The following is a 13,194-nucleotide window of genomic DNA, read 5'->3' as shown; positions in this document are numbered from 1 at the left end:
CCCGTTTGTTTAAAAATCTCCCGTGTCACTCAAAAGAGTACCGTGTCACGGGATTTTCTCCCGTCTGACGGTGGAATTAGCCGTGTCACGGGATACTGTTTTAGGGTTTCTGTCATTTTAGGGTTCCGTGTGCTCCCTCAGCACATTTTTCCTATAATAACCCCTCATTTCTGATGTACGGGGTAGAAAATAATTCTCTCATTTTCTCTTCTATGCTCTAGCCTAAACACTAGCCTACCCTTCTCTCTCTCAAAATACCTTCCTTAAGCACTCCAAGGAGTCCATACTTTACCCGGGGTTCTGTCCTTAAGCCACGGTGTGAAAGGTAGAACTGTTTGAGGGTTTGGCCCCAAATCAATTCTCATTTAATTTAATTTAGTTCCATTTTAATTATTGTTTAATTATTTTCCTTGAAGTTACTAACGCGTTTATTGTTTTTATAGTAGCAAGCAAGCAAAATCAAAGTAAGGAATCATGTTCCTTTTATTTCTATTATTTTTCTAACGGTTTTATATTGTTGGAATTATTGCTATATTGCTTCCAATATTAATGTTTATTTTATTATTATTTATGATCACTATATTGCATGTTTAAAGGGAATATGTAATTGAAAATAACGCCTAATAAGATAATTTGGACAACCGGTTTAGGTTCCCTTTTAATCTTGTTGTTTAATTAAGTGATCACGATATTTTAGAATTATATGTTGCATTAATATTAAACCAATTTAGCATAATAATAGTTTGGAGCAAATTGAATTTTGTTTGTATGCCTTTGAGATCACAGGAATACTTTTCACAATAAGAATCGAGTAGAGGCCAATACGGGCGAATGTGACTCCATGACTCACTTCGTACCATCATCCCCGATCCTCCTTTCGTGGTTCCGAACCATATGGAGTTAGTAATCTCATGGATTATGAATGGGGTGTAACCTTCACGGGTCAATCGTTGTTGCCTTTCGTTGTCCCTTAATCGTGGTTGCCTTTTATGATCCGTGAACGGTTTACAAGTTCCTTAAAAACTTGTTGGCGGCTCCCTACTTTCCTTGTCCCTAATCGTGTCCCTAATCGTTATGTCAATTCCCACTTCCTATGAGTGCCAAGCATATTCACACCATGCTTTAACGTAGGCGCACTTCAAGTGACGCCTACAACAACTAATTTGTTTCTTCTAACTCAGAAAGAAGGTCATTCATGTAACTAGATTTCAAAGGGTTAGTAGCAACTAAAATCTCATACATTTTTGCCCAGGGAATGTCCTAAACATCCTCTGTACACTACCATCATCATCAATAGGCCAATGTTTTCCTCTATATGCATAAGCAAATATAGGATTCACTATAACTACCCCTCTTTTCTGTAACTCATCCTCAAAGTCTATGATCAAATCCATGAGATTACAACGATCAACATCAACTTTATGCACTTAGCTTTATACTTAAATCTTAACAAAACCGTGTCATCCATTCTGCACAAATTATAGTACACTACCATTTAAACACTACACAACACAAAAAATCATCACACACTCAAGAACAACACTATAATAAACCTTGGTTATAAAATTGGCAGTACTGTAGCATGCATCACACAAACACTACATAATCAAATTACATATGAAAAAAACCAACTTTTAGCATCCACAATACATAAAGTGCAACTCTAGCATGAATTCAACAAAAATCAAACAACATTACATCATAATTCCATATTCGAACTCATAATTGAACACCCAAACAATATAGCATTCATTAACCTAAAACATAAGAATTTATACAAAATAATTCACAAAATCAAGATCGAAGATAAGTACTAACCTTAAACCGCAGTTTGTCGAAGCGATTCTCCACAAATTTTGCTTCAATTAGAGCTTTCTTGCGAGCTTCAGAACAGGGGAATGAGTATGGAAGTTGAACGATCAAATTTTTTTGCCTTATTTTGTGATAAATGATGTTAGTTGGGCTTGGAGGGATAGTTAATGACTGGGGGGCATTATCGTAAACTCACTCGCTGACCTTATTCCTCACAAAATGCCCCACCTTAATGTTTACTAAAGGTTTTGATCAAATATTATCACTGTAACAATTAGGTGAAAATTTTAGGGGCACCGCTGATAATGAAAACTTAATGAGGTGCACCATTGATAAAAGTCAAATCTTTTAGGGTACCAGTAATAAAATCCCTTATTATTATTCACAAATTAATTCCTCCAAAATATAAAAACCCAAAACACTTCCTTAATTTCTCAAAAACACTATTGTCTTTACATTTCCCGCCAAAAAAAAAGTGGAGCTCGGTATTCACTAGTCAGTCAGTTACGCTACTTGGAGATAAAGAGAGTCGCAACGGCGGTGACGACGGCGAAGGCGAAGGCGTAACGATGAACATGCAGCAGAGGCCTTCATCATATTGTGATCTCCTGCAAATATGGCCTGTATATTTCCCTCAAATTGAGCTTTCTTTTCAAGATTGGAGATACCTTCTCATCTCTAAGCTTGTTTGCTTCTTCGCTACTCCTCGCGGCCAACGTTTTATCTCTCAGGTACCTTTTTGTCGGTACAATTTTTCCCAATTTTGCATATGTATGATTTTGCCCTAATTTCTTGCTTTATCAATGTTGTAATTTTCAGATTTCTCAAAACAAATTTATGTTGTTTCTTTCTATGTTTAGTTTGCAGAGATATACTTATCAATTTGATCAATTATCATATCATATGAGAAATGGAATGGTAAAATTATTTTCAGATGTTGGCTGTGTATATTTGCTCATTAGTAGACATGTAATTGCGGTTGTTTTATGTGAATCAAGCCACTATAGAATTGGGAATTTTAGTTTGCTGAAGGTCTAAATATAGCTGTGATTGTGATGAAATATCATGTAAAAGGTAATAAGATGTCGAGATCTCATCGGGGTAAAGTTTGGTTGAATACGTGCACTTTTAAATGATAGATATGATTACGATGTTCCAAAACATTTATGTAGAAGGTTTCCATCTAATAGAGCTGACATGCAACACAATGGAAGTTTCATGTTGATTGGTATCTATTCCCTGATTCTTCTTTCGTATTTTGGTGTTTATGAGAGAGTTGAGCTTATTCTTTATGACTCGAACATGACTTGGTTGAGTTAAACTGATATTATCCTTATCACAAATTTTGATGATTGCATTGCTGCAATTCAATCAGAGTTCAGTAAGGTATTATATTTTAGCAGCATGTACGAAAAGTGTTTTTAATAATAGATATAAGTTCGTATTATTATGTTAATATTTATTAGTAGCATGTAAGAAAAGGGTTTTATAGTAACTGGTATAAGTTCATATCATCATCTCTTATCCAATTCAGACACAAAACTCAGCATTTCGGATGAGTGTGTTTAGTCATTGAACATTTTGAAAGATTTGACAGTCCTGTGATTTGTGAATCAAAAGTTCACTTGAAATCTCAGTTCAATGAGAACTAATGGGATTTGTCATATGGGTAGATCCAAATATTAATCAGCTTTTCCGACCATCATTCTTTGTCCATCTTATCTGTGTTTTCCAGTACTTTTGAGTCAACACCTGTACCATCCATCATCTTGCATAACTTGAGATCTACAATATCTGATCTTTACATGTAAAGCTTTCTAGATTGATGATCACAGGAAAATATTTGCCTTTTGTATTGGGATCCTTACTACTCTTCTCTCTTATAAGAGCGTTCACTGATCCTCTTAATGATTCTCGTTGTTGCCTAAAAGCCGTTAATGAAAATTGACATTTATTTGTAAATATTGATCATCAAAGAGCCTTGATGAAGAAAATTCTTTGTACAGGTAAAGCATGAAGATGAAACATTTTCCTTATCACTTAACTATCAAGAGTTCAGAAAGATATGTGACCTTGAGTGTTTCTTTGTTAATCTGGAAGAATACCCCAAAGAAGCTCTTCTATGCATGGGTGCTGCCATTCATAAGGTATATCATGCAGTGATTAAAGCTATTTGATTAGCCTATTCCATTTCTCACATTTGAAAATACGCTGAGCGCATGATTGGTAAACTCTTCTACTGGTGCAGGTTTCATCTTTACAGGAGAAAAGCAAGTTAGGCTATCATGGGAAGATAAATATCCGGCTTCATAATCACCCTGACTCATTGATTGCTTTGAAGAACCTTAAAGCAGCTTATATTGGTAGTTTTAATCAAATTTGATTCAATGCTTTGTCCTAAAAGTTTTTTGAAATTTCTTTAAATTTCAATCTGGTTCAGGCAGAAAAAATAATTTGATAATTGTATCTGGGTATGGTAGACAGGCTGGTATCTGTGCGTGGTACTGTTGTGAAGGTCAGCACTGTTAAACCACTGGTAATGCAGATGACTTTTAAATGCATCCAGTGTGGAGCAGACATCATGCGTTTCTTTCCTGATGGGAAATACTCTCCACCAGCAACATGTATTATGCGATGTTGCAAAGGCAAAACATTTGCACCAATTAGGTCTACTGCACAGTCCATTGATTTTCAGAAAATAAGGCAAGTCTTGTCCTGTTTGAGATTGTTTTTCCTCTGTGACAAAACTATAGATGGTTGCATTCCTCTAGATGCAAAGAACTGTTTCTTTTAACTATAGAGATAATTATATACAAAGTTAAAATTGATGTTCACATAAAATTTCATTATGATGTTCAAGAGAAAGAGTTGACTCTGTCTTAAACTGTGTAGTAGTGATTTAATCATCTGTCTTATCAATTGTTTCTTATGAAATGAATGAAAATATGGGAACTTGCAAATACTAGCTGTTTGCAAGTCCGTATTGTTTTGGGGCACCCTAAAGAAAAACGTTGACATCTTTATATGAATGTAGGGAGTATATTGTTTTCAGTAAACAGTGTTGCATTCTGATGTGTTATGTTCTTTAGATTGCAGGAGCTTTTGAAATCTGAAAATCACGAAGAAGGCCGGGTTCCTCGGACAGTCGAGTGTGAACTTACTGAAGATCTTGTTGATGTTTGTATTCCTGGGGATGTGGTGACAGTTACTGGATTTATAAGGCAAATTAACAATTACATGGACCTTGGAGGAGGTAGTATTAAGAATATGCATGAACCTAAGAGCAAGTTATTGGTGTATATGTGCACTTTGTGGATGTCCCTTTTACAGATTCTACTAATGAGCTTGGTCATAGTTGCTATATTTATATATTATGTCTTCTTAATTGGTCATATTTCTTTGCTCAAATTTGAGTTTTAGCTTGAGTTTGGCTTGATTTAATCAATAAAACATTACCAACATTAGTTTCCAGTTAATAGAGACCGGAGCCTGATTTCATGTCTTTTTCTATTGGACTCATTTTTCAGTTACAACCTAAGATAGTTAGATTGAGGTATAGTTCAGCTTGGATTATCGTTCTATTTGGCCATTAAGAGTATAGCAAAAGGCTCTTTATTTACTTGAACAAATTTAGTTCTTTCAATTTCCTTGCTTATCAGTACAAAATTCAACCACTGTTATATAGCTTTTTCAGTTTAAATTGTTTCAGGTAAATCAAAAAGCAAGTATCAAGGATTGTACTATTTGTATATGGAATCTGTCTCTGTAACAAATTCCAAATCACAGACCACCCCAGAAGATTCTGAATATCCTACTGCTGATGCTAGAGCAACTGAGATGTCTGACTTATATTCATTTTCTCCGAGGGATTTGGAATTTATTGTGAAGTTTAGAGAGGAGCATGGTCCTGATGTCTTCCGCCAAATGATTCAGTCTATCTGTCCATCAATATATGGTCATGAACTTGTCAAGGGTGAGTTTCCACTCCTATCTTATGTATTGAAGAACTGCAATGCATTTTTTCCCATAAATTCTATATCAGCATGGTAGAGTTGAAGTATGCAAGTATTTGTTTTTTTTTTTTTTTTTTTTTTTTTTTTGACGGGAAAAGTATTTGTTGCATAAACAGAAATCAACTGTTAGTCTTAAGAGTAAAGACTAAAAAACCCATTCCTATGTTCTCACGAATAGCGGTTTTTTCCTTACAATTGTATTGATTATAGAAGGTGTACTGCCTGCTGAAACTTGAGCTCCCATTTAAGCCTTTCATCCATTCTTATTTACTTGAGATTTTGACTAATGACACTATTCACAAACTCTAATTTGAATATCTTTAATTATGATAAAAATTATATTCATGAGGGATGTTAGAGTTGTCTCAAGGAATATTTTCATATTGTTAACATGTTATATTTTTGTACTTATTGATGATTAGAGATATTAATTGTGAAACTTGTGCGTTGGCAAACGTGATAAAAGAAACATGTCAACAAAAAAAGAATGGAGGAAGTATTAAAGTTGCTACATTGTTGGAAAATGACAAACTTGAGTATGCTTAGGCAATTATTATTTGTAAGAGGGGAAAACGAGGCCTTTTACACGTTCCAAGCCAGGGTAGACTAGGGGCTGTATTTGCGGTGATTGTGGACTGGAGAGATCTCCAGTCCCAATTATGCATTGCTCAACTGGTACGATGCTGTGGTAGACTGGAGAGATCTCCAGTCCCAACTCCCAATTATGTATAGCTGTACTGACAAGGTGCTGCAGGAAACTAAATTCCCCAAACCTCAAGGATTGAAAGTGTGAAGCTTTAGAAGAATTCAGTATAGAGTAAGCTCAAAATTTTTGGAAAAAAAATTCTTCTTCCATTTAAAAAAGTTGCCACATTTTGTAACAATACATTATGTTTAAAAACATAGAACATAATTACTAGAAGACCCTTCTGTTATGATCAATTTTACACTAGTCAATATTCAACCTAAATAACTTTGTCAGGGTATTTTGGGGGAAATCAATTGCAAGTTATGACTCCCTCCATGATGCAAAGGTGCTTTTTCTTGCAATTATGTTGATTCTTTCAGAATGCCTCAAGTGTAATTGAATAAAAAAAACATTTCGTTTTTACATAAGTTTTTGTTTGTTTCATCTTATTTTAACTTTTATTATCTTATTTCAAACAAAATAGTTTGAGGTAAACTAAGTTTTAAAAATAAGTTGAGAAACATATTAGTTTAGAAAAAATAAGTACAAAATAAGCTAAAATAAGCTCAAACATATAAGTTTTATATAAATTAAGTTCAAGTAAGTTTAGATAAAATGACATATGTTATATAATTTAGACAAAATCAGATGAACGAAACAAAGTCTTAAAAGGCACATAAGTACAAATAACTAATTATCATATTCAATATCTATGATGGTCAATATTTATAAGCTATATCCAATTAAAAAGGGCACTTCATTTATTGGGCCTAATGAAACTATGTTTCACTAGTTACTGATCTGGGTGCTTATCCCTATTTTAGAAATTAGATTACATCTATAAGAGTTACTTTAAGTTTTGATTTATATTAACCAATTTTTCTCGATATACAAATGTTCTTGATCTTAATGCTTGAATCTCAAATGACATAGCTTACTCCCAGAACTAGGTTGTTTGAACAGTAATTCTAAAACCATTTTATTTTATATCATTGTAAGTTTGATTAACCCACAAACAATGCAAAACATCAAAATTAATCAAAAACTTTCTAGCTGATTTGTTTGGTAAAAAATTGTATTTGTAGAGCAAAGGCCAGCATACTACCATGTAAACTAATTCTAATTCAATCTGAATACGTGTCATTAGGATACTACCCTCGTTAAACATATCATGTATAACCCAAAGCCTTGAGGGCTATGTTAAACATTAACTGGCAAAACTGAAAGCAAACCTGAATTTAACAAAATGAACTAAGACCAAGCCCACCAAGCAGCTTGAGCTGGTGCGTGGCACATGCCATTGTGTAGTCTAGATCCACTAGACCTAGTAGGTTGGCACTTGGGCTTATATTTAGCGCATGGCCCATTGTTCCTAAAGGTGGCTGTTTTGGCCCATCTTCTTCCCAACTGATGTTTGTGACCCATCTTTGCCTTTTGTAGCCCAAATTGAAATTCAATTGATCTAATAGCAAGGTGATTGGCTCTTCAAGAAAATTCATGTCTTAATGATCAATTTAGAAATTGTAAACCAAAATTTGTCATTCATTCTCCTATTAGAGAGGCTTTCCGTATAGAATAAGGATTGAGTTTACTGTCTTTTATCCAAAATAGACTGTCCATCATAAATTTTCACTGATGGATAACCTTTTTGAGCTGGTTGAGGAAGCGGACATTGATGATATGACACGTGTGATCAGTTGTTTAATTTTTTTTTTCCCCACTTGTAGGCGTGTTGCAATTCTTTTTCCTTGTCCTGAGAAAATGATTTTGGCACATGTATATGGCAGAAGGGCAGATACTTTGATTAGATAATTCTTGTTTACAATATCTAGTATAAAAAAAAGGCCTTAAGTTTGAGAAAACTGTGACCTCCAGTTGGGGGGAAGAATGTCTTTAGAGTATGAAGGTAGATGATAACCCCCCCAACCCTGCATTACAGAATGTCTTTAGAGTATGAAGGTAGATGAAAACTGTGACCTCATTTAATTCGTGATTGTGATTGCAGTATTGTTCCTGCATTACAGAAGCGTACAATATTTTGATGCCGCTTATAGAGTCATGGTTGATGTGTTATGGATTTTGTTTTAGTCATGTCAGTTGTAAAGTTTTATTGGTTCATTTTCAGCTGGAAGCACCTTAGTATTTGCTATATAGTCTCTAGATTCGCAAGTGCTCAGTTTACTCTAACAAGTGCCATATACACAAGGCCCTGTGAATGGACTTTGTACTTCACTCTATGTGCATGGCCTTCTATCTTTTTTTCTGGAAAGGTAGCCCTCTGTACAACACTTGTTTCCATGTGTAATTACAGTACATTGGCTGTTTTCTGTACAGCGGGAATAACTTTGGCTCTATTTGGTGGAGTACGCAAACATTCCATGGATCAGAATAAGGTACCAGTCAGAGGAGACATTCATGTGATTATAGTTGGTACGCAAGGCTGCTTATCCCTACCTTTGGATTTGAGAGTTGAGAATAATTTGTTTCTGCACTTCATTTTTGATCATTGATATGAAGCTTCAGACTACTTCATAGGACTATAGGAGCTAAACTAATTTTTGCACACTCAGGTGATCCTGGATTGGGGAAGAGCCAATTACTTCAAGCTGCAGCTGCTGTTTCTCCACGTGGTATCTATGTCTGTGGAAATGCTACAACTAATGCTGGGCTTACTGTAGCTGTTGTGAAGGACCGAATGACTAGTGACTATGCTTTTGAGGCTGGTATTAAATCTTTTGCCATTTTTTTCACGAGTGCACAAATGTCTATGTTTATATTGATAATGTGTGAACTGAGTCTGAAACACATAGATTTGCATCTATGTATCTACTAAAAGTACAACATACAAAGCAGGAAGGAGTTATGCAATGCATTTTTATCTCTTTGCTCAATTCATTGACAGAGAAATCTATTTCTATTGTGTGCTAGTATTTATTAACTATTCACGACCTATTTACACCTGGTAAAACATCATTTACCTGACTGGTTTCTCTAAACTTGAACAACATAGCAATTGCAATTTAGTTTTTACTCTAGTTGTGAAGTAGGATGGGTGAATTTTAATTTCATCATGTAGCTTGCAAGTGTGCAAATATGCATTTCTATATGCTCTTTTTGTGATATCTAAGGAAATTCCACTTTAAACCTCTAGGGTTTTTATTTTATTTTTTATTTGCAATTCGTATCTCTTTTTTGATATTTGACTGAATGCTAGAAACTCATGTTTTGAATAAGAGCTATTTTTTTGCTTATAGATAACTGAAAACTTATACTATCTCGATTTCCGCAAGCTCTTAACAGTTATTGTATACACACAAATTAAGGTTATTGGAGAGAAATTATTAGTGTGGTGAGTAGTGTAAGAAAAATCGAAAAAAAAGGAGAAATATAAAGGTGGGTGACAGGGTGAGTGTAAGAATAGGGTAGATAGAGTAAGAAAATGTGAGTGAAAACTGAAAAGGTGTAAATATTGTTGGGTAAGAAAGGTAAGGTAGTAAGAGGAAGTTGCCAAAAATGAAATAAAGTGAGTTTTAAAGCAATCTTAAATGGACAAAGATAGAGTGTGTAAAGAAGTTTCAGATATGGAGGTAGTAGCTTTCATCAAAGAATATATACTCTTCATTTATTACAGGTGTACAAATTCTAGAATAATGAGGAGGGTGATGAAATTTCCTATTTTTTTAGTCCCATCCACTAGAAGTCAACATGTTGTGTGACTTCTGTCTTACCCCAGAAGGGTTGGGAGAACTTCATCTATGCAATTTTGTGTCTGTTTTCAACACTGGACAAATAATGGAAACTAGCTTATTATTGCATTTGTGAATTGTACTGACAGCAAATCACAAAAAGTTTATGATAAATTTGAAAAAGTGTAAACAATAAGTTTTATATGTGATGTGTACTGCAAGAAGATATTGCTGAACTCATTTTTTTAATCTAGCACTCTATTTCCAAGTGAACAATACAATCTTCAGTGAAAATACCTGACAACTGTAGCTGTAAGTCATGAAATTTATGTGGCTGTGATGTTAGGATGAAAGAGTACTTAAGTCATTGAGCTTGTTTGTTTTGTCTGTTTTGGGATTGGGGAAAGGTGAAGAGTTCAGATCTTTCACCCTTTCTAGAAGGTGGGAGGACCTTACTACTGACTTCATATAGGTTTTTTAGTGTGTCAAGAGCTAAATTTAATCTCTTTGTAATCTTTTGTCTTCTCTTGTTGTATGACTTGTATCTATAGTTTTCTTTTAATTGCCAAATTAACAAGGAAAGATTGGCCCGCACAGCACCAACGATGCTTAAGGTGCGCACTAGCACAAACTATAGCGTGAGATAATATCACAAATTTTCACCAAGGGTGCTTGAAATGACATAAACTACACTATTGATGGCAAAGGGTGACATTAATCTCTAACTATTGATGCTTCAGTAGTGTAGTTTATGTCATTGTGTACACCATTGGTTAAAGTTTGTGCTGCATCCGTAGTAGTTTGTGCTGTTGTGGCCATTTTTTCATTAAAAAAAAAAGGAAAGAAAAGAAAAAAAATACTCCAATTATTGTGGAACAACGGATATTTTGGGAGGTCCACCTGCACATACTGCCTAAATTTCCATGTTAAACAATCAATGCTTGTGGGAGGCTTTTTTCAAAAGATCCAGTTCCTGTTCAAAGCATATTAGAGTTATTGTAGGATAATTTAAAATTATGCAATTTATAATACTACGTATTATTTTGAAGTTGGAGGTGGAGCTGTACTGCAGCAGGGATGGAAAGGAAAGGGCAGACGCCCACCACTTTGTTTGGCTCTCTAACCTGACCGTTAAGCAGTGCAACAGCCTAGCTGGGCCATATCCTCAGTGAGAATATAATAGGAAGTTCATTACTTTCCCGTTATTCTTAATTTGTACCTTCTCTAGCTACCCCTTTTTAAAAATCCTTTCACGTGTCTGTATCTGGTGCTTTCTGTTAAGGTGTTTGAGCTATCTTACCAAACCTCCTTACCTCAGATCACTATGTTGATTCTCTTTCATATTATTGCAGCATACTCTGTACTATCTTTATTTCTGTCACAATTAGTATGTTATATTACTTGATTAATTGCCTAACAAAACTTTACGTTTTAGAAACAGAATCAATCAATCAAAACCTTAATCCCATAAGTGGGGTCGGCTAACATGAACCAAATTTGATTATTCCGTGTAGTCATCAACATAAATCTTCCTCCTCCACCCCTTACGATCCAATGCTTCATTCTCATGCAAATCCATATACTTCATATCCTTTCTAACTCCTTCCAAGCAAGTCATTTTCGGTCTCCCTTTCCCTCGTTTTACCCCTCCATAGTTCCACTCTTCGAACCGCTGCACCCTCGGGTTTCCGTCTTACATGCCCAAACCAACACAAGTGATTTTCCCTTAATTTATTTGCAATGCCTGCCACACCTACTTTTTAGAAACAGAATAAAGAAGAAATAGCCGTAATATTTTACCAATACTCTGCCTTTTGGAGAATGAATGGTCTGATTGTTGCTCAACAACAATTTTGTTCAAGTTTGACGATACTTGTTTGTTTGCACAAATTTTGAATGTGCTCTCCACTTTAGTCATCAAATCTTGACATATAATGTCATTATATGTCTCCTTGATGCTTTATGAATGAATGATGAGTAATGGAATGTGGAATGGGGTGCTGCTTTGATTATTATATTAAAGTGTTAGTTTACAATTCCATGAGCGGAGGATTAAAAGTTATTAATGTTTCATATTCACTCTCAAATCGTGTCATTATATTAAGTGTCTGAAGTATGCTTGTGCTGAAACTCTGAAAGTGGCTATCTGAATTTTGTAGGCGCTGTTGTCCTAGCAGACCGTGGTCTGTGTTGCATTGATGAATTTGACAAGATGTCTGCTGAGCATCAGGTATCCTTGGATTCCGGCCTCTTTTCTCCTGTTGTTGCAAACTATTAATGATACATGTTAGCTTTATTTGATGTTTAATGGTCTTTGTGATAGGCTCTGCTGGAAGCAATGGAGCAACAGTGCGTCTCTGTTGCGAAGGCAGGACTTGTGGCAAGTCTATCAGCACGCACTTCTATCTTAGCTGCAGCAAACCCTGTTGGCGGACATTACAAGTATATCTTTAATTATGTTTTCTCAGTACCATCCTTATTTGATGTTTTTTTTTTTTTTTAAATCACGTTAACCTATTCATGACATTTTCTTAGCAATTTATCCTCTTTGAAATTGAGGGTTGAAAGTAAATGACTGTAAAAGAAAAGGATATTCAGTGTAGGCTTAGCAAATACGTCCAAAATGCTCTCGTAAAATGTTATTGGATGGTCTTCAAAAAAACAAAAAATTATTGGACGTGTTTGGTTAGTAGTGTGTTGGAGATTTTTTAACAAAAAGTGAAAACACAACAAACTGTCAAGCTCAACTAACTTTCTAACCAAAAATACATGTTCTGACTTTATAAAGGCTACAATTATTATCTAAATTTCCCTTGAAAGAAAAGAATTGTAAGGTCAACTCAGGGTATTGTTCTGCAAAGGCTTAGCTGGTTTCTGATTGGCTTTTGTTTCAGGACAACCTTCCAATTGAATTAGAGACTGGACTTGTGCCTTTCTCCTATGCTTAAATACTCTTATTTCAAGGGTGTTTGCTGGAACTAAAAATCTTGTTATG

At 34.9% G+C, this 13,194-nt stretch overlaps 1 protein-coding gene across 1 annotated transcript in view; it reads left to right on the top strand.

Annotated features, from left to right (window-relative positions):
- Positions 1-2,287: 2,287 nt before the first annotated feature.
- Positions 2,288-13,194, top strand: part of LOC145617927 (putative DNA helicase MCM8) — a 29,015-nt gene continuing 18,108 nt past the window's right edge. The window contains exons 1-10 of the mRNA XM_081672699.1: positions 2,288-2,543; positions 3,819-3,959; positions 4,061-4,175; positions 4,293-4,515; positions 4,902-5,065; positions 5,522-5,785; positions 8,848-8,943; positions 9,084-9,236; positions 12,359-12,429; positions 12,523-12,641. Coding sequence (XP_081528825.1) covers positions 2,382-2,543; positions 3,819-3,959; positions 4,061-4,175; positions 4,293-4,515; positions 4,902-5,065; positions 5,522-5,785; positions 8,848-8,943; positions 9,084-9,236; positions 12,359-12,429; positions 12,523-12,641 — 1,508 coding nt within the window. The 5' untranslated portion in view covers positions 2,288-2,381. The remainder of the gene's footprint in view (positions 2,544-3,818; positions 3,960-4,060; positions 4,176-4,292; positions 4,516-4,901; positions 5,066-5,521; positions 5,786-8,847; positions 8,944-9,083; positions 9,237-12,358; positions 12,430-12,522; positions 12,642-13,194) is intronic.

The sequence above is a fragment of the Chenopodium album genome, chromosome 26, assembly GCF_948465745.1.
Source record: "Chenopodium album chromosome 26, dcCheAlbu1.1, whole genome shotgun sequence".
In the NCBI taxonomy this organism is placed as follows: Eukaryota; Viridiplantae; Streptophyta; class Magnoliopsida; order Caryophyllales; family Amaranthaceae; genus Chenopodium; species Chenopodium album.
The sequence above is the reverse complement of the archived record's forward strand: the minus strand, read 5'-3'. Positions and strand labels throughout refer to the sequence as shown.